The 26,231-nt window shown below is 38.2% G+C and overlaps 1 protein-coding gene across 6 annotated transcripts in view; it reads left to right on the top strand.

Annotated features, from left to right (window-relative positions):
- LOC129652613 (glycerophosphodiester phosphodiesterase domain-containing protein 4-like) overlaps nt 1-26,231 on the top strand; it is a 181,747-nt gene that overhangs the window by 109,563 nt on the left and 45,953 nt on the right. For all 6 annotated transcript variants that reach the window (XM_055581388.1, XM_055581386.1, XM_055581390.1 and 3 more), the window contains 3 exons: nt 12,298-12,519; nt 13,439-13,593; nt 24,634-24,781. In XM_055581388.1, coding sequence (XP_055437363.1) covers nt 12,298-12,519; nt 13,439-13,593; nt 24,634-24,781 — 525 coding nt within the window. The remainder of the gene's footprint in view (nt 1-12,297; nt 12,520-13,438; nt 13,594-24,633; nt 24,782-26,231) is intronic.

Genomic DNA, 26,231 nt, shown 5'->3' with positions numbered 1-26,231 from the left:
AAATGCAGTATTTGGATGCAGTCTCAAAACAACAGAATGCTCTCTGTTCGTTTCCAAGGTAAACCATTCAGTATTACAGTAATCCAAGTCTAAGCCCTGACCAGTAATGCTGAAGAAGCTGAAGTTGACCAGTTCTATGAAGACCTACAAGACCTTCTAGAACTAACACCCCAAAAAGATGTCCTCTTCATTATAGGAGACTGGAATACAAAAGTAGAAAATCAAGAGCTACCTGGAGTTTAACAGGCAAATTTAGCCTTGGAATACAAAATGAAGCAGGGCAAAGGCTAACAGAGTTTTGTCAAGAAAATGTGCTGGTCATAGCAAATACCTTCCAACAACACAAGAGAAGACTCTATTAACCATCACCAGATGATCAAACTGAAATGAGATTGATTATTAACTTTGCAGCCAAAGATGGAGAAGCTGAATACAGTCAGCAAAAACAAGACTGGGAGCTGACTGTGGTTCAGATCATGAGGTCCTTGTTGCAGAATTCAGACTTAAGTTGAAGAAAGTAGGGAGAACCAGTAGATCATTCAGGCATGGCCTAAATCAAATCCCTTACGATTATACAGTGAAAGTGATAAATAGAGTCAAGGGATTGGCTCTGATAGAGTGCCTGAAGAACTATGGATGGAGGTTTGTGACACTGTGCAGGAGGTAGTGATCAAGACCATTCCCAAGAAAAAGAAATGCATAAAGGCAAAATGGTTGCCTGCAGAGGCCTTACAAATAGCTAGAAAAGAAGAGAAGCTAAAGGCAAAGGAGAAAAGGAAAGATATACCCGTTTGAATGCAGAGTTCCAAAGAATAGCAAGGAGGGATAAGAAAGTCTTCCTCAGTGATCAATGCAAAGTAATAGAGGAAAACAATAGGATGGGAAAGACTAGAGACCTTTTCAAGAAAATTAGATATACCAAGGGAACATCTCATGCAAAGATGGGCACAATAAAGGACAGAAATGTATGGACCTAACAGAAGCAGAAAATATTAAGAAGACGTGGCAAGAATACACAGAAGAACTATACAAAAAAGATCTTCATGACCCAGATAACCACAATGGTGTGATCACTCACTTAGAGCCAGACATCCTGGAATGCAGAGTCAAGTGGGCCTTAGGAAGCATTGCTGCAAACAAAGCTAGTGGAGGTGAAGGAATTCTAGTGGAGCCGTTTCAAATCTTAAAAAATGATGCTGTGAAAGTGCTGCACTCAATATGTCAGCAAATTTGGAAAACTCAGCAGTGGCCACAGGACTGGTAAAGGTCAGTTTTCATTCCAATCCCAAAGAAAGGCAATGCCAAAGAATGCTCAAATTAATGCACAGTTGCACTCATCTCACATACTAGCAAAGTAATGCTCAACATTCTCCAAGTGAGGCTTCAGCAGTATGTGAACCAAGAATTCCCAGATGATCAAGCTAGATTTAGAAAAAAGCCAGAGGAACCAGACCAACCTCCACTGGATCATCGAAAAAGGAAGAGAGTTCCAGAAAAACATCTACTTCTGCTTTATTGACCATGCCAAAGCCTTTGACCATGTGGATCACAACAAACTGTGGAAAATTCTGAAAGAGATGGGAATACCAGACCACCTGACCTGTTTCCTGAAAAATCTGTATGCAGGTCAGGAAGCAACAGTTAGAACTGGTCATGGAACAACAGACTGGTTCCAAATTGGGAAAGGAGTATGTCAAGGCTGTATATTATCACCCTCCTTGTTTAACTTATATACAGAGTACATCATGCAACATGCTGGGCTGGATGAATTACAAGCTGTAATCAAGACTGCCAGGAAAAATATCAATAACCTCAGATATGCAGATGACACCATTATTGTAGAAAGCAAAGAAGAACTAAAGAACCTCTTGATGAAAATGAAAGAGAAGAGTGAAAATGTTAGCTTAAAGCTCAACGAAAAGTAAGATCATGGCATCTAGTCCCATCACTTCATGGGAAATAGATGGGGAAACAATGGAAAGAGAGACAAACTTTATTTTTTGGGGCTCCAAAATCACTGCAGATGGTGACTGAAGCCATGAAATTAAAAGATGCTTGCTCCTTGGAAGAAAAACTATGATCAGCCTAGGCAGCATATTAAAAAGCAGAGGCATTACTTTGCCAACAGCAGTCCATCTAGTCAAAGCTATGGATTTTCCAGTATGGATGTGAGAGTTGGAGTATAAAGAAAGCTGAGTGCCAAAGAATTGATGCTTTTGAACTGTGGTGTTGTAGAAGACTCTTGAGAGTCCCCTGGACTGCAAGGAGATCCAACCAGCCCATCCTAAAGGAAATCAGTCCTGAATATTCATTGGAAGGACTGATGCTGAAGCTGAAACTCCCAATACTTTGGCACATGATGTGAAGAACTGACTCATTTGAAAAGACCCCGATGCTGGAAAAGATTGAAGGCAGGAGGAGAAGGGGATGACAGAGGATGAGATGGTTGGATGGCATTGCCTACTTGATGAACATCAGTTTGAGCAAGCTCTGGGAGTTGGTGAAGGACAGGGAAGCCTGGTGTGCTGCCGTCCATGAGGTCACAAATAGTTGTACACGAGTGAGCGACTGAACGGTACTGAAAGGAAACATAGTTCGCTTTCTCTCATATTTTCTATAACTTACTGTTCCCACCTATTTGTCTTTAGTTGTTGTTATTCAGAACAACCGAATACTTTGTATCAGCTGTATCACTAAACATACTATTTAGTTCAGTTTTTTCTTTGCATAAAAAGATTTCTTGGTGAAGAAGATAGTTTGTTAACATACATTCCAGAGCAATCTTGCCATCTCATTCTTTACTGATAATGAATACCCTCATTCTAGCATGATACCTATAGTGGGAAATAATATACCCAAGAAAGGAGTCTTAGCATGAGGACTGAATTTTTGCCTGGAATTTGTCATGAACAGTTGGGTGTCACTTATCATTTCCCTGTTTGGTGAATCATTAGGCATGTCACTTATTCCTTTAAGCTTCAATTTTTCATGTTTAATATAAAGTTTTGAGGTCAAATTAAATAATGCATTTGAAGTTTTCTGCAAATTTTGTCTTATTGTTACTGTAGTCCAACTATAAGAAGGTCACTTTTCAGTGACTGCTGTCATGGAACTTTTATCATTTTTTTTTTCTTAAGTATAATGACTTTATTTTGTGAAAAAGACAAGAAAATGGGTAGGTAGTGAGAGCTTCGGATGGGAACTTATGTCGTGTTTTATTTGTCTGTCTTATCTCCCTTACTAAACTGTGAATGTCTTGAGAGCATGATTAGTGTTTTACGAGCACATGGTGTAAGTTGCTGAAGGAATGATTGTCTTGTATATGGGGCTTAGTAGGCAGATACGTGTGTTATACCTTTTTCTTCTCTCTCAGTGTTGTTGAAAATGTACAGTTAATGGCACTAGCAATTTTACCAAAACACTTCAAGTAGCATCCACTGCTGCAAAATCAAGTCCAATGCAAGTAATTGTAATTGCTTCAATGGACACCATCCACCCAATGGAGCTACAGCAGAAATGGTGCTGTTAACAGTGTTGCTAGTTGGTCAAAAGTTAATATAGGGCTTTTAAAATTTTCCATTACTTCTCAGGCTAAAGAATTTAAATTGTTTTATTGTCTGCCAATAACTTGGGCTATGTTATTTATTATACCGTAATAAATTATATATTTATTATGTCAGCCAAAGTAAAAGACAAATTTTTGATAATTACTTTGAATTATTCAGTTCCTGATAATGGGCTCACTATCCTTAGAAGGCTGTTTCCTAGGAAATATGCGATTTTTTTCAGTCTCTTTATAAGCAGATATTGTTTTCTGAGAGTTTGGGGAGTCCTGCAATTGGAAAGGATGCAACAGCCCTATAGCACATTTAACCTTGTTTTGGGTTAATGTCAAAAAGCCTGATTCCCACATATTAAAAAACTACAGGAGTTATACAAGAGGCACAACTAACTTTACTGAAGTTTTATGTACTTTTTTAAAAAAAGAATTGTCATGACAAACATTCATTATTACACCCCAAGCATTTTTAAAAATCTACTGCTAGATCAAGGATATTTCACTTCATTTAGGTATTACTTACACAAATAGTCGTTACGGATAAAATTGGTATAGTAGGTTGATTGGTGACACCAAAAAAGATACAGTCACACCATACTCCCTAGAACCTGTGACTGTTATCATAAAGGCAAACGATGTGATTAAGTTAAGGATCTGGAAAGTAGGAGCTTATCCTGGATTGTCTGGGTGGACCCTAAATATAATCACGTATTGTTGTAATGAAGAGACAAGGGGAGAATAGATGTACACATAAGGGCGACCAAACAGAGAGGGGAAGTGATGTAATCACGGAGGTAAGAATTGGAGTGATGTGGCTATTAGCCAAAGAAGGCCAAGGAATGCTAGCAGTCACCTGAAGCTTGCAGAGACAAGAAACAGATTCCCCCCCAGAGCCAACAGGGTGAGCATGGGCCTGCCAACACCTTGATTTTAGACTTCCGGCTTCCAAACTGTGAGAGAATACATTTTTCTAAGATTACCATGTTTCCATTAATGATGGAATTCTTGAGTTCAATTCATTGGTCTGTCTTCTCTATCAGAGGCCCTTGTCTAGGGGAATTAGTCAGAGCATTCTGTTTAGTATGATCTGCCAAAACATTTCCTCTAAGTGGAGCTCTAGTTTTAGCGCAGCAGTTTATTTGGGGAGCTGCAAAACATCTAGTAATATGTGTGTTTATTATTCATTTTTGATATGACTGAAGAGGTTGGGCTTCCCAGGTGGCGCTAGTGGTAAAGAACCTACCTGCCAGTGCAGGAGACACAAGGGATGTGGGTTTGATCCCTGGGTCAGGAAGATGCCCTGGAGGAGGGCGTGGCAACCCATTCCAGTATTTTTGCCTGGAGAATCCCACGGACAGAGGAGCCTGGCTGGTTACAGTCCATAGGATCCAAAGAGTCAGACTCAACTGAAACAACTTAGCATGAAGAGATTAAGAATCTTTTTCCCTGTAGCATTCTATAGTTGTGAGCCACTTGAAAAGCAAAAAACAGTTATTTTTAATAATCCCACATGTCCTAGAGAGAGCCATAATTTTGGCCAATTGAGCCAATTTGTTGTTTGGTAATGGACTTGGGATTCTATAAGAGAGTCTAGAAAAATTACATAATTGACCTGTTATTACCTTTTTTCACTTTTAAGTTTAACCAACAGTAAATAACATTAAACCAAGATTTGATTTAGGGGCATCCAAAAGATATGTTCCATGTATGGACAGTTATCAAATTATAGAAATGATGAGACTCTCCTTTGTTGATTAGGATGATGCAGTTACTGTATTAAGAGTGTGATATTAGTGAATGGTAATATGAAAAAGAGAAAATTAGTATGCGGTAATTAATCAACTAACTTAAAAATACTGGATATTTTAAGTTAGCAAGAGGGATTACATTGAATATGGTACCATATAATAGAAAGATGAACCTAGTGTGAGGTCTAAAGATTATTAGACTAGTTTTGCTAAAACTGCATGTTTTTCTAAGCCAAAGATAAAAAGCCTTGGATTCATTAGGCAGACTTTTTGATATATGTCAGGTTGTTAAATTAATACCCTTGGACTATGGCCTTCCATTTTACTTTCAAAAACAAAGATTTTGATGATCTGGAAGAAATATTTTGAGATTGCTAAAGGTCTTTTTGTTTCCTGTGTTTTGGGAGAATGGTTCTAAGATGTTTGTGTAAGTCAACACACCTGTGTATTTCAAAAAAGCTTGCTACCTATACTCTGTAATATCCAGTTAATCCCAGAAATCATCTTAATCGTCTTTAGTATTTGACCATGGATAATTTGGTTAATTTGTAATCTGTCATTAAATTATGTCTCTCCTTAGCTAATATGTCATGACCTGGATCCAGGGCTTTACAAACTATGGCCTGCTGTTCAGATGCAGCCCACTGACTATTTTTGTACAGCTTGTGAGCTCAGAATGGTTCTTGTATTTTTGAATGGTTGAAGCAGAATCAAAAGAATAATGTTTCCCGACATGTTAAAATTATATAAAACTCAATTTTGATTTCCATAAATAAAGTTTGATTGGAACATAGCCATGCTTATTCACTTACGAATTGTTTATGGCTGCTTTTGTCTTATAATAGAGTTGAATAGTTGTGACAGAGACTAACAAAACCAAAAATCTTTAGTGTATGGCCCTTCACAGAGTAAGTTTGATGAATTCTGTATGATGAACTGTTATTTTGTGGAGTTAAAATTTCTCCTTAGAAACTGTGAGAATGGAATTACAGAGTCAGTCTTAGAATTTCAAGTTTAGGTTACGAGATTACTGCATATCCTTAAGATCTTTTGTTTAAGACTTGAGAAAGTAGAGTGGGCCTTCTGTAAATGATAGAAATATAACGTTTTAAGGTAAATTGTTGATTTTGCTCTGGTGAAAGCAATAAATAGTGGCTATTTTTATTAGCTGGAACATGGAAGAAAGTAAAGATAGAACCAAAGAGAGTACATACAGGTTAAGCAGTGCTAGAAAGTGAAGTATAACTCTTTGGTTAATAGCTGACAGATATTGCTGGAGGACCACCACCTCAGTTTTGGTGTTTTTAAAAAACATGTAAAATAGACATATTGCTTGGACTAATACAAGAGATATTTAATCCTTGTTATATTGGCTTCCTTGGTGGCTCAGTGGTAAACAGTCTGCCTGCCAGTATAAGAATGCTGGAGGCACGGGTTCGATCCCTGGGCTGGGAAGATTCCCTGGGAGAAGGAAATGGCAACCCATTCCAGTATTCTTGCCTGGGAAAACCCATGGACAGAGGAGCCTGGAGGGCTACAGTCTGTGGAGTCACAAAAGAGTCAGACATGACTTAGCAACTGAACAACAACAGCAAAGTTGACTTAAATCTGCTCCAACTTCAGCAGTAACAGGATTTTAGGCAACAGTGTCAATAGAGTCAATGTGAACTCTTAGGAGTTTGACTCTAATTATTCTGCCTCTTTTCCCCTCAGGGATTCTGGTTGTTGTGGTTCAGTTGCTAAGTACCATGGATAATTATCTGATTGTTTTTTAAAATCAGCATACTAATGTCCACAGATATAATTTTGATAATGTATATAGAATTTTCTGTGACTTCTGATAGTTATTTGTCTGTGGTACATTTCTTTTGCTGGTTCTTTTTGCAAAGTAGATTCCTAACAATAAGAATATGCCATAGAGAAAAAAACGAGTGTTCTATGTCATTTACAGAAAAGGACATGGAAAAGGACCTAGGATTGTTAGAAAATACCACTTCTTGGTTTTAGTACTCTGAGAAATCTGATTTTTTATGGTAGTGAGATTAATAATAAAGGTACCTATATCAACAAGAAAACTGTACTGTTCATTCATACTTACATGTAGTTCTCATAATTGTCTGTTGAGTTGTATTGTTTCCCTCTAAGTGGCACCATTGGGCCGAATTTATAAATTTTCAGACTTCTAAACCAGTATAGTACACTGGATCATTCGATGGCCCTTCTACTTGTAATTTTTCTAAGCATAGGCATAGAGAACCAAGGGTCTTTTAGTATTGTTTTGAAAATGTTCAACTTTATATTGGAGATAATCTAAACTGGTATTGTCCTATTCCAGTTTATTTTTCTGAATAAGTCCACCTGTTCTATATATTGGGTTGGCCAAAATATTTCTTTGATATGGAAAACCTGGAATGAACTTTCTGGCCAACCCAATATAAAAAAAGAGGCTCAATTTACTTCAGATATTAGATCTACCTCATAATGGTGTTTAGAGATTACTGAAATATAGTTTTAAACTCTTCTATTGATTAATCTTTATAGTTTTGCTATTTTGTATTTTTCATCCACTTTATCATTAAAGGCTTCAGAAATAAATGTCCTTGTATAAAAGAAAGGTCCGATGCTGTAAAAAGCAATATTGCACAGGAACCTGGAATGTTAGGTCCATGAATCAGGGCAATTTGGAAGTGGTCAAACAGGAGATGGCAAGAGTGAACATCGACATTCTAGGAACCAGCGAACTAAAATGGACTGGAATGGGTGAATTTAACTCAGATGACCATTATATCTACTACTGTGGGCAGGAATCCCTCAGAAGAAATGGAGTAGCCATCATGGTCAACAAAAGAGTCTGAAATGCAGTACTTGGATACAATCTCAAAAACGACAGAATGATCTCTGTTTGTTTCCAAGGCAAACCATTCAATAATATCACAGTAATCCAAGTCTATGCCCCAACCAGTAATGCTGAAGAAGCTGAAGTTGAACGGTTCTAAGATGACCTACAAGACCTTTTAGAACTAACACCCCCAAAAGATGTCCTTTTCATTATAGGGGACTGGAATGCAAAAGTAGGAAGTCAAGAAACACCTGGAGTAACAGGCAGATTTGGTCTTGGAATACGGAATGAAGCAGGGCAAAGGCTAATAGAGTTTTGCCATGAGAATGCACTGGTCATAGCAAACACCCTCTTCCAACAACCCAAGAGAAGACTCTACACATGGACGTCACCAGATGGTTAACATTGAAATCAGATTGATTATATTTTTTGCAGCCAAAGATGGAGAAGCTCTATACAGTCAGCAAAAACAAGACCAGGAGCTGACTGTGGCTCAGATCATGAACTCCTTATTGCCAAATTCAGACTTAAATTGAAAAAAGTAGGGAAAACCATTAGACCATACAGGTATGACCTAAATCAAGTCCCTTATGATTATACAGTGGAAGTGAGAAATAGATTTAAGGGCCTAGATCTGATAGTTAGAGTGCCTGATGAACTATGGAATGAGGTTTGTGACATTGTACAGGAGACAGGGATCCAGACCATCCCCATGGAAAAGAAATGCAAAAAAGCAAAATGGCTGTCTGGGGAGGCCTTACAAATAGCTGTGAAAAGAAAAGTGAAAAGCAAAGGAGAAAAGGAAAGATATAAGCATCTGAATGCAGAGTTCCAAAGAATAGCAAGAAGAGATAAGAAAGCCTTCCTCAGGGATCAATGCAAAGAAATAGAGGAAAACAACAGAATGGGAAAGACTAGAGATCTCGTCAAGAAAATTAGAGATACCAAGGGAACATTTCATGCAAAGATGGGCTCAATAAAGGACAGAAATGGTATGGGCCTACCAGAAGCAGAAGATATTAAGAAGAGGTGGCAAGAATACACAGAAGAACTATACAAAAAAGATCTTCATGATCCAGATAATCACAATGGTATGATCACTCACCTAGAGCCAGACATCCTGGAATGTGAATTCAAATGGGCCTTAGAAAGCATCACTATGAACAAAGCTAGTGGAGGTGATGGAATTCCAGTTGAGCTCTTTCAAATCCTGAAAGATGATGCTGTGAAAGTGCTGCACTCAATATGCCAGCAAAGTGGGAAAACTCAGCAGTGGCCACAGGACTGGAAAAGGTAAGTTTTCTTTCCAATCCCAAAGAAAGGCAATGCCAAAGAATGCTCAAACTACTGCACAATTGCACTCATCTCACACGCTAGTAAAGTAATGCTCAAAATTCTCCAAGCCAGGCTTCAGCAATACGTGAACCGTGAACTTCCAGATGTTCAAGCTGGTTTTAGAAAAGGCAGAGGAACCAGAGATCAAATTGCCAACATCCGCTGGATCATTGAAAAAGCAAGAGGGTTCCAGAAAAAATCTATTTCTGCTTTACTGACTATGCCAAAGCCTTTGACTGTGTGGATCACAATAAACTGGGGGAAATTCTGAAAGAAATGGGAATACCAGACCACCTGACCTGCCTCTTGAGAAAACTATATGCAGGTCAGGAAGCAACAGTTAGAACTGGACATGGAACAACAGACTGGCTCCAAATAGGAAAAGGAGTACGTCATGCTGTATATTGTCACCCTGCTTATTTAACTTATATGCAGAGTACATCATGAGAAACGCTGGACTGGAAGAAGCACAAGCTGGAATCCAGATTGCTGGGAGAAATATCAATAACCTCAGATATATAGATGACACTACCCTTATGGCAGAAAGTGAAGAGGAACTAAAAAGCCTCTTGATGAAAGTGAAAGAGGAGAGTGAAAAAGTTGGCTTAAAGCTCAACATTCAGAAAATAAAGATCATGGCATCTGGTCCCATCACTTCATGGAAAATAGATGGGGAAACAGTGGAAACAGTGTCAGACTTTATTTTTCTGGGCTCCAAAATCACTGCAGATGGTGACTGCAGCCATGAAATTAAAAGACGCTTGCTCCTTGGAAGGAAAGTTATGACCAACCTAGATAGCATATTGAAAAGCAGAGACGTTACTTTGATAACAAAGGTCCATCTAGTCCGGGCTATGGTTTTTCCTGTGGTCATGTATGGATGTGAGAGTTGGACTGTGAAGAAAGCTGAGTGCTGAAGAATTGATGCTTTTGAACTGTGGTGTTGGAGAAGACTCTTGAGAGTCCCTTGAACTGCAAGGAGATCCAACCAGTCCATTCTGAAGGAGATCAGCCCTGGGATTTCTTTGGAAGGAATGATGCTAAAGCTTAAACTCCAGTACTTTGGCCACCTCATGTGAAGAGTTGACTCATTGGAAAAGACTCTGATACTGGGAGGGATTGGGGGCAGGAGGAGAAGGGGATGACAGAGGATTGGATAGCTGAATGGTCACCAACTCGATGGACGTGAGTCTGAGTGAACTCCGGGAGTTGGTGATGGACAGGGAGGCCTGGCGTGCTGCAATTCATGGGGTTGCAAAGAGTCGGACACGACTGAGTGACTGAACTGGACTGAACTGATAGTGCATTTCTTATTTTTTTTTTTAACTCATTCCAGGACTTGGAACAAATTATGTACAGCTGGGCTATTTAAATCCTTTCTTGATCTTTCCCATCCTGTTCTTTTAACAATTTTTTTTCCCCACACAAAGTTCTAACAATTAAGTGAATCAGTTGGTCTAGATCTGATAGAATCTAACAAAATCTTGTATTTCAAAGCAAATTTCTGTTTTTTCCTGAGAATTAAGAAAACCTTTAATTATAGACCTCAACTCAGATGTAGAAGGGTTTAATTCCACACTTATAATCTGCCTTCAGGTAGCATGGGAACAATGTTCAGTGTGATTGATTCTTTCTTGAGAAAAAGGTGAGAAAGGACAGGTTGCTTAGGAAGTAAAGGAAGGAAAAGAAATATGGTGGGAAGGAGAGAGAAGATAAAGTTGTATAGAGAAAAATATTGTTTTAGTCTTGGGAATATGTGTGGTGTAGCTACTGTGTCTTTCTCCTGAGAGACAGTGTTTAATCACTGACTTTACACACAAATGATCTAAAGTTGGCAAATGACAATAAAAGTAGCTATATTAATATAACTAATACATGTATGGACTGAGGAATAAAATAAAATGCTGTGTATGGTGAAGAAATTATGATAGTGCCTACCATTAGGGAGTTGCCCTCCAGTAGAAGCAGTAGAGAGTGAGGGAACTATTATGAACTGTGCACTTCTCTGTGTACTGGACATGCTGCTAGACCTGGTAAATATTTTATTATTTTTGATATTCAAAATAATCCTAGAAATACACATTTTACTCTCCCCTTCTCCATCTTATATCAGGGTAATGAAAACTTAAGAAATTTTAAATAGTTTTACCAGTGTTACACAGCAAGAAGTACATGAAGCTAGGATTTGAATCTGATCTAGAATATATACAAATGAGTAGAAGGCAGGATGAGACATACAATTACAAAGGCATAAAAATTGTTCACTGTGGTTTAACAGCATTGAAGTCTCTTTAGTTTAGGAATATTTAAGTGGGCACTTCATGAAGTTGGTAGCATTTGAACTGGGTTTTGCAGTTTGAGGGTAGGGTTTTTAACAGGTGGATAAATGGACTGAATTGAGTCCAATTCAGTCTGAAGACAAAGCCTGCTTTCTTTCCATTACACAAAACCAGAACAGTGAGAGAATGTGTGGGAAGCCAGTGTGACTAAAAAGGAATTGTAATACTTTGAGGAGAGTTATAGAAAAAAAGATTGAAAAGGAAGTTTAAGACAAGAACATGAGGAGACCTTCAGTGCAAATACAACAATATAGAATAAATCAACAATATAGGCTCTACAATATAGAATAAATCATTCCAAATACCATGATTACCTATGGAGATTACATTTAATTTCTCTTCTTGGCAACTCTTATCTCAGGACCAGTATTACAGAGGGTCTGATGGGTGGGTTAAAATGGTAATTGGTGTGGGGCTAAAAGGAGAATTGGAAAATGCTTTTGATGGCAGCCAGTGTTTTCTCTTATGTATTTTTAGATCAAACCATTTTTTGGTATGAAACCCTTATCAGAGGCTGACAGGGAAAGAGCAGGAAATCAGAAGATTCCAAAGCTAACTGAATTATTGGAACTTGCACAGAAGGAAAAAAAGTTTGTGATCTTTGATCTTTATGGCCCTGCACCAAATCATTCTCTCAGAGCTTTGTATGTCCACCATGTAGTAAGCACAATCCTTGACTCTCAGATTGAGCAACGTCTGGTATGTTTATCTCAGTATTTATGGTAGAGGTTGGTGGGTGGGTCGCATGTCCCACGACCATAGCAGTTGAATCTGACCTACCTTGTAGCTCTTCCTTGGGATCCTTAAATAATTTTGCTCCCTATAAAAATGAAGATGACTATTTTATACAGCTATATTTGGCAATCTAAGAATGACCCTGTTAAATTTGTATCAGTAGGGGAAAACATTGAGTCTGTTTGTTATTCAAAGCCAAATGAAATGTCACCCTTCTGTTAAAAGGGAATATGTGTTTAATGGCTGTATGATGTGACCTGCACCATCACCAACATACATTAGAAAGGGCCTGGGTATGGAACACTTAAGACTTTGAGGACTTGGCTTTCAATAATAATATAGAAGGGACATCTGGTTCTTATTTGAGCAGAGATTTGTTCATCATGTTTTTCAGAAGCTACTCTGCATTTGGGCAGTCATTCCAAATGTCAAATTCTCAGAATATGGAAGAATGCTATGAAAGAAACAAATATGTGGGTTTTTTTGCAAATAGAACTGTTTCCACAGATGAGTCATAATAGCCTTCCCTGTTGGCAGGAAATGACCTCTCACAAAGATGATTTTTAGTATCAGTCAGAGGAGATGTTTATGATTCTAACCTTTCGTCCATACCTACTTTAGCTAGTGTGGTGACACGGAGGACCCTTGGTTCCATGATGTTAACTGGGAAAACTCAGCTCCAGCGCAACCCTGGTGAAAGCCCCTTTATAAGAATTCATTAGATAGTATTAGCGAGGTTGACTCTTTCACTAAGGTCTAGAATCTGTCTGCTCCTTGTAGACTGTTACCTATGCTGGAATGGGGCTCCTCCCATTCTACGTAGGATCTGTTTGTGCCTAGACAGCTGATTATCCACTGAAAGACTTCCTGTTTCTCCTTACAGATTTTTTGGTTGCCAGGTTTTGAAAGGGAGTATGTCAAGAAAAAAGCTCCTGGTTTTCAGCAAGTGAGCCGGTTACGCTCTGTTGAACGCCTCACAAAAGAAAATATCACTAGAATAAACGTTGACTACAAGAACTTGTTCTACAATGGGATGAGGTAAGTGTTTGACCACACTTTCCTCAGCACGTATTGCCTTACTTGCAGGAAATCTGCATCCCAGCCAAGCTACGTAGGTTCCTCCTCCCATCTCAGGATTTCCGTGTATAGTTATCTTTCTGGAATCCCCTGTCTTCATCTTCTTATCCTTCCCTCACTCTGTGCCAACAAACATTTATCAAAGTTACACTCTGTTCCTGGAACATGCTCTTCAGCCCCTTCTCCTTTATGCTTCAGTCTCTCATTCAGCACACCCTTTTGTGTGCTTGGTGTTTTTGTTGTTATATAAAGTGATTAATGAAAAGTAAGAACTCAAAAAGGGGTTGATTTCCTTCTGCCATTACCAGATGGATTGAAGTACCTAATAAATAACTTTGTAATCCAGATAGCCAGATTTCTCATAGATATAATTTGAAACATAATTAAATCATTATTAGAAAAACCCTTAAAACAGCCAAGCATGAGAAGAAACTGAAATTCTCCATCACCGCATCTATAATTACATAGTCAGAGACAGAGTTTTCAGAACTAAAAGCACCTGAGAATAAAATGGTAACTTTTTCAGATTTAATTATTGATAGTCACTGCTTACATCAGTCCCTATGTCGTTGTTGTTCAGTCACTAAGTCATGTCTGACTCTCTGTGACCGCATAGACTGCAGCACGCCAGGCTTCCCTGTCCTTCACTGTCTCCTGGTGTTTGCGCAGACTTGTGTCCATTAAGTCAGTGGTGCCATCCAGCCATCTCATCCTCTTCTACTGCCTTCGGTCTTTCCTAGCATCAGCGTCTTTTCCATTGTGTTGGCTCTTTGCATCAGGTGGCCTAAGTATTGAAACTTTAACTTCAGCATCAATTCTTCCAGTGAATATTCAGGTTGATTTCCTTTAGGATAGGGGATTCCCTCATAGCTCAGTTGGTAAAGAATCCGCCTGCAATGCAGGAGACCCCAGTTCAGTTTCTGAGTAGGGAAGATCTGCTGGAGAAGGGATAGGCTACCCACTCCAGTATTCTTGGGCTTCCCTTGTGGCTCAGCTGGTAAAGAATCCGCCTGCTATGTGGGAGACCTGGGTTTGATCCCTGGATTGAGAAGATCCCTTGGAGAAGGGAAAGGCTACCCATTCCAGGGATCTGGCCTGGAGAATTCCATGGACTGTGTAGTCATGGGGTCACAAAGAGTCGGACACGACTGAGTGACTTTCACTTTCCTTTAGGATTGACTGGTTTGATCTCCTTGTTGTTCAAGGGACTCTCAAGAGCCTTCTCCAGCATCACAGTTTGAAAGAATCAGTTCTTTGGCATTCAGCCTTCTTTATGGTCCAACTCTCACATTCATATGTGACTACTGGAAAAACCATAGCTTTAACAATACAGACCTTTGCTGGCAAAATGATGTCTCCGCTTTTTAATGCACTGTCTAGGTTTGTCATATCTTCTCTTTCAAGGAGCAAGTATCTTTTAATTTCATGACCACAGTCACCATCTGCGATGCTTTTGGAGCCCAATAAAATAAAATCAGCCTGTTTCCACTTTTTCCCCATCTATTTGTCATTAAGTGATGGGATGGGATACCATAATCTTAGTATTTTGAATGTTGAGTTTTAAGGTAGCTTTTTCACTTTCCTCTTTGACACTCATCAAGAGGCTGTTAGTTCCTCTTTATTTTCTGCCATTGGAGTCATGTCATCTGAATATCTGAGGTTGTTGATATTTTTCTCGACAATCTTGGTCCTGCTTGTGCTTTATCCAGTCCGGCATTTTGCATGATGTACTCTGCATATAAGTTAAATAAGCAGGGTAACAGTATACAGTCTTGACGTACTCCTTTCCTAATTTGGAACCAGTCCATTGTTCCATGTCTGGTTCTAACTGTTGCTTCTTGACCCACATACAGGTTTCTCAGGAGGCAGGTTAGATGGTCTGGTATTCCCATGTCTTGAAGAATTTTCCACATTTTTTTGTGATCCACAGAAAGGCTTTAACATAATCAATAAAGCAGAAGTAGATGTTTTTCTGGAATTCTCTTGCTTTTTCTGTGATCCAGCGGATGTTGGCAATTTGATCTCTGGTTCCTCTGCCTTTTCTAAATCCAGCTTGTATATCTGAAAGTTCTTTTCAGATGATTCTAAATGCTTCAGAGACTGAACATATATATGTGTTTTGTCCAGATATACATATGTATCTCCATATCTCCAAAATCTCTTTAAGCTACAGAAATTCATTTAGATTCATTTTTGTATCTCAGGTCACGAGCTAGGCTATTGGATTTACCTCTTTTCATGTTCTGGCTTTTCCAGCCTCTTTGGCTATGGGGGAGTTGATCATAAAATATATATATATTTTTCTTTCAGCATTAGAAAATTATACATGTTTTACCTCTCTTTCCTATTTAGAAGATTTCTCTTTGCCCAACTATTTCTCTATTTTGAATGTATGTCTATTCCTTTCTCCTTTTTATCAAAGAAAAAATGACTCCAAGGTGATTTCTTTCTCTGCTAATCATAATTTAGATGAATCTAGTAGTTGAAAAATAATTATAATAACTTTCACTTACTGAGCCTTTATTATGTGTCAAGTTCCATTAGTTAACCACAGGCTCTTTTTAAAATTCTGTAGCTTACTCATCAGCTACACTTTGACTTTGGAAAAGTTTTAATAATCAGTTTTCTCATTTGTAAATTAAGGATAACAATAACCTGATGGAATGGTTAAAAGATTAAGTGACATACTACATATATGCACAGAACAAAGTGATGGGCAAATATATGAACACAGTAAATGTTACCTGTTGTTTCATCATCAGCATCGTTACATGCTGTGCCCTATAAATTAGCATCACCCCCCATGTTTCAACTGAGGAATCTTGTCTCTAAGGAGGAAAAGGTCAGGGAAGTTAGGTGTTAATATTTCCCCAAAGTCCATATAGTTGGTCAGTGGGGGACCACACTGAGGTTTAAATATAGGTTTGACAGATTCCCCAGTGTTAATTCTTTTACTAGTAATTTTTAAAAGTTATTCCTTGGCCATCGTTATATGGGAATAGTATCAGCTGACATCAGACTTTAAGAGGGATCAGTCATATCCTGAGTCCTATTAGAAAATCAAGTGGCCTAATCAAACTTAAAAGCTTTTGCACAGCAAAGGAAACCATAAAGAAAACAAAACGACAACCTACAGACTGGGAAAAAAAAAACACAAATGATTCCAACAGGGGCGGGCTTAGTTTCCAAAATATACAATTTAAATTGGTTAATAGTCTTTTTAAGTATTTTATACTGCATTTTCCTCCTGCTTTTTATGTGGAGTTAACACAAAGCATTAAGTTGCAAATCAAACTCATACACATCACAGAACTTACTTTTAAATTTTATTATTAATTTCAAAGGTACAGAAGGCAGTCAGGAGGCTCAGACAAAGCAAGGAGAGGTCAGAGACATTGATTTCAACTTTGTAGGTTTCTTCCTTTATTGGACACATACCCTATGGCCCACAGTAATAGATATAGGCTCCAAATGTGTTTTTATGGGGTTATTTCACTTTGAAGGAGAACATTTAAGTTATAAAACATCTGCATTTAATACTCCCAGAGACTTGGATAGCTTTTGTGACCTTGTCCAGGGACCCATACCTCATAAATCCACATTCTGTATTTATTTACAAAATATATAATAAAAAGTAATCAACCAGGAACATCCATTAAAGAACATATTCTGTATATAAAGACCTCTCTTTCTAGCAAATATTATTGTTCTATTTAGAGAAGATGTAGATATCATGTTGACAGGGAGATTAGACCATGACTTCTGCCTTCTTCCTTCTGGGAGCAACCTGTTCAGTCAGAGAGAAATTAAGGGCTTCCTGTGCCTCATCTGTCAGTTATAGAAAAGGGGATGTAATATTTCCAGCTGACTGTTGGTTTCTGTATTTCTCCCTTTGGCTGTGTTTGTTGTTGTTATTGTGATTATTGTGGTTGTTTGGCTTCTCATATTTTAAACTCTTTTTTTTAAGGTATATTTGCATTTAGAATTGTTAGATTTTTTTCATGGATTTATTACCATCCTTTCATTATGAAATGTCCCTTCTTGCTGATTATAATTCTTGCCTAAATATTGCTTTTATTAATATTGCCACACTGGCTTTCTTATAATTAGTGTTTCTGTGGCATTTATTTTTTTTGTTCTTTGTCTTTGAACTGCTTTGTGTCTTTATATTTAAAGTATGTCTCTTTCTCAAAGACTTAGAGAACAAACTTATGGTTGCCGGGGGCAAAATAGGGGGAAGGGGTAGTTAGGGAATTTAGGATGAACATGTACATACTGCTATATTTAAAATGCATAAGCAACAAGGACTTACTGTAGAGCACACGGAACTCTGCTCAGTGTTATATGGCATCTTGAACCTTTGAGTCAGGATGGGAGTTCGGGGGAGAATGGATGCATGTGTATGTATGGCTGAGTCCCTTTGCTGTTTACCTGAAACTATCACAACATTGTTAATCAGCCGTACCTGAATACAAAATAAAAAGTTTTTAAAAAATAAGGTATATCTCTGATAAAGTGAAAGTGAAAGTCCCTCAGTTGTGTCCGACTCTTTGCGACCCCATGGACTCTACAGTCCATGGAATTCTCCAGGCCAGAATCCTGGAGCGGGTAGCCTTCCCCTTCTCCAGGGGATCTTCCCAACCCAGGGATCAAAGCCAGGTCTCCCACATTGCAGGTGGATTCTTTACCAGCTGAGCCACAAGGGAAGCCCATCTCTATTATAAATAGAATATTATTGGTTCTTGCTTTTATATTTAGTGGGACAATCTCTGCTTTTCAGTGGGAATATCTGACCCATTAATATTTAATTTACAAATGAATATACTTAGGTTTATATTACATCTTGCCGTTTTCCCTATTTGTCCTCTTTATTCTAGATTGGTTATTTGGTCATTCTTTTCCTGACTTTCAATTTTTTAAGTTCACTGATTATTTCCTATCTTCTCTATTGACTTTTTACATTTTTGAATTATTTTTTTACTAGTTGCTCTAGAAATTATAAGAAGTATCTTTACCTTATTACAATTCACCTTTGGATAATTTTTCTACAACATAGAGTATAGAACATTGTAATCTTAATTCCATTGACTATCTGCTGTCCTTTGTGCTATTGTTGTGATGAATAATACTTTAGTTATAAACCCCAGAGTACATTTTTATTATATTTTTAAAATTATCAGTAATATTTTAAAAATTAAACATTTAAGATTAAGTTTAGATTTAATTTAAAGTTTAAATTAAACTTTTGAGATAATTGCATGCTAACTTATAAGAAATAATACAAAATGATGCTGTATACCTTTTATCCTGTTTACTCCAATGGTAAACTTGTAAAATTTTAGTACAATACCAAAATCAAGGTATGGGTGTCAATGCAAGCCACCAATATTATTCAGATTTCCCCAGCTTTGCTTATATCATTTTGTATGTGTTTTGTATATATAGTGCTGTGCAGTTTTATTACATGTGCAGGGTAGTGATTCCAATGCCACAACCAAGACACACTGATTTCATCACCAGAAGTATTCCTATTGTTTCTCTCTCATAACCACACTCTTCTTACTTCCTTCTGCTTCCCCTCACCTCAAGCCCTAACTCTTGACAATCACTAATCTAGTCTCCACTTTTATTATTTTGTCATTTTGAGAATATAATATAAATAGAATCATAAAATATGTACACAGTTGTTATTGGCTTTTTTTCATTCAATGTAGTTCCCTTTGAGAGTTATCCAGGTTATTGCATGTATCAATAGTTTATTGTTTTTCATTGCTGAGTACTATTCCATTGTATGGATGTACTGAAATTTGTTTAATCATTCATCAACATAAGGCTGTCTGGTTGTTTATGAGTTATTATAAATACATCTGTTTTGGATATTTGTGTACAGGTTTTCATGTGAATGTAACAGATTTTAGTCATTTAAAAATGTTTTAACCATGGTAAAAATACACATAATGTAAAATTTGCTATCTTAATTAATCATTTTAATATACATTGATTACATTGTACAACCATTCCTGCCATCAATCTACCTTTTCATCTTGTATACTCAAAATTCTATACTCATTAAACAATAATATCCCTACCAACTCCTCCACCCCAGATCCTGGAAACCCCCATTCTGCTCTCTCTCTCTCTCTCTCTCTTGTTTTGACTTATAAAAGTTGAATCATACAGATATTTGTCTTTTCATAACTGGCTTATTTCACTTTGAATAAAGTCCTCAAGGTGCATCCATGTTAAATCCATCCATTGCAGAATTTCCTTCTATTTAAAGGCTAAATAATATTTCATTGCATGTATATACCACAATTTGCTTATTTATTCATCAGTTGATGAACACTTGAATTGCTTCCATATTATGTGCAGTGCTGAGCTGAGCTTAGTCACTTAGTCGTGTCTGATTCATTGCAACCCCATGGACTGTAGCCTGCCAGGCACCTCTCTACATGGGGATTCTCCAGGCCGTAATACTGGAGTGGGTTGCCATGCACTCCTCCAGGGGATCTTCCCAACCCAGGGATCAAACCCAGGTCTCCCTCATTACAGGCAGATTCTTTACCATCTGAGCCACCAGGGAAGCCCTAGTTAGAGTGAATAATGCTGCTATGAACATGAATATTACAAATATATATGGTCGTGCTTTCCTGGTGGCTCAAAGGTTAAAGCGTCTGCCTGCAATGCAGGAGACCTGGGTTTGATCCTTGGGTTGGGAAGATCCCCTGGAGAAGGAAATGGAAACCCACTCCAGTATTCTTGCCTGGAGAATCCCATGGATGGGGGAGCCTGGTGGGCTAAAGTCCATGGGGTCACAAAGAGTCGGACATGACTGAGCGACTTCACTTTCACTTTCAAGACCCTTCTTTCAATTATTTTTGCAGTATGTCTATTAAGCAGACTTGCTGGATCTTATGGTAATTCTATTTTTAACTTTTTGAGAAACAGCCATACTGTTCTCCACAACAACTGATAGTACACAGGAGTTTTAATTTCTTTACATCCTCCACATTCTTGTTGATTTCTGGTTTTGTTTTTTCTTTTTCTTTACATAGCCATCCTAATGAGTTGGTATTAGTTCTCAAAATGTTTGGTGGAATTCAGCAGTGAAAGCAATGGGTCTAGGACTTTTCTTTGTTGGAAGATTTTTGGTTAATGATTCAGTCTCCTTATTCATTGTAGGTTTGTTTGCATTTTCTAATTCTTCATGATTACAAAATAGGTTTTGTGTTTCTAGGAATTTGTCCATGTAGGTTATCCAATTTGTTGGGATACAGCTGTTCTTAGTACTCTCTTATAATCCTTTTTATTTCTATAAAATAGTAATGACCCCATTTTTATTTCTGATTTCAGTAATTTGAGTCTCTTTTTTTTATTAGTAGTACATCTAGGTAAAGGTTTATCAATTTTGTTGATCTGTTTGAGGAACTAACCTTCAGGTTCATTCATTGAATTTCTCTGTTGGTTTTCTGTTCTATGATTCATTTATTTCTGCTCTAAACTTTATTATTTTCTTCTTTTCACTATGTTGGATCAATTTATTCTTCTTTTGCTAGTTCCTTAAGTTGCAAAATTTGGATGTTGAGATCTTTATTATTTTTTAAATGTAAGTGTGTAAAACTATGAATTTACCCAGCATCACCACTTTTGCTGCATGCCAAGTTTTAGTACATTGTGTTTTTATTCTCATTCATCTCCAAAAGGGGAAAAAAGTGAATGATGGAGAGGGAAGAGTATTGACCCTTTTAATCCCTGGTAATCACTTCAGTGGAAGAGGTTTGTAACAATAGGGAGAGGTACAACAATCATGACATCCCCACTCTATCTACACCTGTGTGAGTAGAAGCATCAGTCAGCCATAAAACCATAGATTCCTATTATTTGAAGGATAAGATACTTTTGGCCCACCTTGGTTCCTACAAACTGTCCAGTCTGCCTCAGGAATATGGGGCCAACTGGCTGCTGTGCACTAGGGACTCGCGTACTGCAACTGCTACTGTGCCAGGTGATGAAAGTGACCAAAGTTAACTACAGCTTACCATCCAAAACTCCCCTGGAAGTTGAAAGCCTTCAACAGATTCCATAGTTCCAAAAGAGTTACATTAGGCAGATTCTTTGAGTGAAGTTGTTGTCTAGGTGGGGAGAGAGATTCCTAATGTTTCCTTTTCAATCATCTTCCAATAATTCTCTCTCGTAAGCATAAGTTTTTGTTTTTATGAAATAAAGACCTGAGAATATAGTTGCTGCTGCTGCTAAGTCACTTCAGTCGTGTCCAACTCTGTGCGACCCCATAGACAGCAGCCCACCAGGCTCCCCCTGGGATTCTCCAGGCAAGAACACTGGAGTGGGTTGCCATTTCCTTCTCCAATGCATGAAAGTGAAAAGTGAAAGTGAAGTTGCTCAGTTGTGTCCGACCCTCAGCGACCCCATGGACTGCAGCCTACCGGGCTCCTCCGTCCATGGGATTTTCCAGGCAAGAGTGCTGGAATGGGGTGCCATTGCCTTCTCCAAATATAGTTGCTAGGTTATGGTAATTACTTGTCTAATTTTATGAGAGACTGCCAGACTTTTGGGGGGGAACTTTTACGTTCCTGTCAGCAGTATATAATGACCCAGAGTCTCTATATCCTTAGCAATTTTTGGCATTGTCATTACTTTTTGGTAGCCATTTTAAGTGTGTAGTGACATCTCATTGTGGTTTTAGTTTTCATTCTCTGATGGCTAATGATGTAGCACATATAATTATGTGCTTATTCCTCAATGGTATATCCTCTTCAGTGAAATGTTTTTTCATGTCCTTTATAACTGGATCGCTTGTTTTTTTTTTTTTTTTTTTTTTTTTCAATTGAGTTTTGAGAGGTCTCTCTATTAATATAGGTATTAGTCCCTTGTCGGATATGTTATTTATAAATGTTTTGTCCCAGTATGGCTAGACTGTAACATCCTCTTAACAGAGTCTCCTACAGAGCAGAATTTTAAAATTTAGATGGAGTCTAACTTGTCAGTTTTACCCTTTATGAATCATGCTTTTAATGTCAAGTCTAAAAGTTCTTTGTTTTGCTCTTAGATCTCAAAGATTTCTCTTATTTTTTTATATAATTTTATGTATTTATTTGTGACTGTGCTGGGTCTTTGTTGTTGCACTAGCTTTTCTCTACTTGCTGTGAGTGGGGGCTGTTACCTAGTTGCTGTGTGCAGGCTTCTCATTGCTATGGCTTCTCTTGTTGTGGAGCACAGGCTCTAGGGTGTTTGAGCTTCAGTAGTTGTGGCACATGTTTTAAACATATTCTTTTTTCCCTGGTGGCTCAGATGGTAAAGAATCCACCTGCAGTGTAGGAGATGTTTGTTTGATCCCTTGGTCAGGAAGAGTGAAGGTGAAGGGAATGGCTACCCACTCCAGTTTTCTTGCCTGGAGAATTCCTTGGGCAGAGAAGCCTGGCTAGCTGTAGTCCATTGGGTTGCAAGGCATTGGACACAACTGAGCGACTTGTAGTTTTTACAGATTTTCAGATCCTCATTTATTTTGTTAAAGTTTATACCTAATTATTTAATTTTCTTTGGCGTGATTTAAATAGTATCGTTTTACATTTCAATTTCTGTATGCTTATTAACATACAGACATGTGATTGGTTTTTGTGTGTTAATTTCAAAAAGTTTAAGAAAAAACTTTTAGTTTTAAAAAACATTTCCTTATTTTTAGATTTTAAATTTATTTTTAAATGATCTGTAGAATTGTCTTAGACACAGTCTAACATTTTGGGTAACTAATTGCAAGCACTCCTGTAAAGGCTGTATGGTTATTTTTATTTACGGTTTATACACTGAGCCTAAGAAATTGCCAAGCTAGTATGTGACAGAGCTGGAATTCAACCCCAGGCTTGTGCAGAGCTGTTTTCAATATGTTATAACATCTCAGGGTTAAAAAGTCTTTTGAAGGCGCTTACATGATGCATTTTATGAGAAATTTAATCTCTAATGACAACTTGACTAGATGTTCTTCTACTGTTTCTACAGATAGTGCACAAATATTTACTGACATTTCATTCTGCCATTGGGAAGTGCTGTGTTCCATCTCCCCTACTCAGGCTTGTAAAGTTTTTTTATATTTGAAATGTAAATATTCACCAAATTAGTATTCATTTATTCATTCCTTCATTTAAGTATTTCTACAAGCAGGTATAATGGTATGTAAACCACCACCACCACCACCACTGGATATACAGAGGGTTCCCAGGTGGCATTAGTGGTAAAGAACTCACCTGCCAATGCAGGGGACTTAAGAGATGCGTTTTCTATCCCTGGGTTGAGAACATACGCTGGAGGAGGGCATGGCAACCCACTCCAGTATTCTTGTCTAGGGAATCCCATGGACAAAGGAGCTTAATGGGCTATAGTCCAAAGGGTCACAAACAGTCGGACAGGACTGAAGTGACTTAGCACGCATGCATTGAATATTCAGAGTTGAGTAAGACATGGTCTTTGCTTTTAATTTGCTTACAATTAAGTAGAGAAGGTTGATAGGAAGGCACATAGAGTAGAGGACGGTAAGTGCTCTGATGGAAGTCAGTACGTGTGCTGCCCAATAGTGTACTGGAACTGGTGCATATCAGCTTATGGGAGCAAATTGTGAGTATTTATACCATGGAAATTGACAAGTTCCATTAGGAATTTGTTAGGGCTTTCCTTTTTTTCCCTGCCCACCCCCCTTCCTTCCTTCCTCCCTCCCTCCCCTCCTTTCTTCCCTCCTCCATTTTTCTTTCCTTAAGAAAGCCAACTTACTAAAATACTACTGCTGGCATAGTAGCAAAGATATTAAATGCAGTCCTTTACCTCATCGCAATATGAGCTAATTCTGCCTGTCATATCATAGGTTGTCCTACTCTCACCTACTTCTGGTGATGTAGGCAACATCCTTTCTCAAATATAGTGACTGTTTCCCTCTTAGGTGATGAGAGTGAGATTAACTCTGAATCTCCTGTGGGTTCTTTTTATTTTCCCTAGAGAATATAGAGCAGCTAACATCAGTATCAACTTATACCTTGTCAATGAACCTTGGCTCTTCTCACTGGCCTGGTGCTCCAGGATTCCCTCCGTGACCACAGACAACATTCAGGTCCTGAATGAGATGACTCAGCCTTCCTATTTCATGGTGAGCTGGTTGTCTAGATTGTCCTTCCAAGTCTGGTACAATAGGAGTCTCTGTTCCCCACCAGCCCCGACATTGTCCATTATACACTCCGCAGGGTAGCTACTTAAGACAGAGGCTTATGTGAGATTGGAGATGTGCCATTCTCCCTTCTCTCACCCAGATCCTTCTGTGATTTTCAGGGGGAAATTAATATTGGTATAATAATGACTGTTTATTGAATCCTCACAATGTGCCTTTCATGGATTATGTAGTTTTTAAACCTCTGAGTTAGCCACTGGGAGTATCTGTGTGGAGATTATGAAGCTTCACATGATGCAAGATTCAGAATGAGGTCTGACTCCAGAGGTGTGTTACTGCAGCCTCACTTTCCTGAAGGCACAGCAACAATGACAGTGGCATGAGGTGTGGGGAGCAAACCCAGTGTACTTGACTCCAAAGTAAGCACTGTGTGTCCTAAGCAAAATGCTTTTGAAAAGATGAGCAAGTGTCCAGCCACCTAGTTTGATTTTCTCTTCTGTCCTGCTATTGCTTATGGCCAGAGAATTGAGGGCCTGAAGTCTTGAGTTGTAATCCCAGGTAAATCCCTTCACTTATTACTTGTGGAGAGAACCTTACCTAACCACTTAACGACTGAAGAGCCTGTTTTTCTAATTGGTATAGACTATGTAGACTGAGTGGGACAGTCAGCATCAGAAAACAGTTTCTCTCCACTGACTGTTTAAATTGCTCTGAGCTAGGTCTTTCCCTTCCCCTGAATGAGATCTCACTTAGATCCCAAAGCTTTTTTAGTCACTCTTAGGTTATTTTTTTTTTAATTGGAGGATAATTGCTTTGCAATGTTGTGTTGGTTTCTTTTATACAACAGTGTGAATCAAGCCATAAATATGCATATGTCCCCTCCCTCTTGGACATCCCTCTCACCTACCACCCCACCCCACCCCACCCTTCTAGGTTGTCACAGAGCACTGGATTGAGAACCCTCTGTTTTACAGCAACTTCCCATCATTAGTTATCTGTCTTACATGGTAATATATATGTTTAAGTGTTGCTTTCTCATTCATCCCACCCTCCCGTTCCCCCACTGTGTCCACAAATGTGTTCTCTATTTCTGCACCTCTATTCCTGCCCTGCAGATAGATTCATCAGTACCACTTTTCTAGATTCCATGTGTATGCATTAATATATGATATTTGTTTTTTTATCATATATTTGTTTTTTTCTATCTGACTTATTTCACTCTGTATAATAATAATAGGCTCTAGGTTCATCTGCCTCACTACAACTGACTCAAATGTATTCCATTTTATGGTACAGTAATGTTCCATTGTTCATCCATTCATTTGTTGATGGACATCTAGATTGCTTCCATGTCCCAGCTATTACAAATAGTGCTACAGTGAACACTGGGGTACGTGTGTCTTTTTGAATTATGATTTTGTCAGGTTTTGAA

The sequence above is a fragment of the Bubalus kerabau genome, chromosome 5 (assembly GCF_029407905.1).
Source record: "Bubalus kerabau isolate K-KA32 ecotype Philippines breed swamp buffalo chromosome 5, PCC_UOA_SB_1v2, whole genome shotgun sequence".
In the NCBI taxonomy this organism is placed as follows: Eukaryota; Metazoa; Chordata; class Mammalia; order Artiodactyla; family Bovidae; genus Bubalus; species Bubalus kerabau.
The sequence above is the reverse complement of the archived record's forward strand: the minus strand, read 5'-3'. Positions and strand labels throughout refer to the sequence as shown.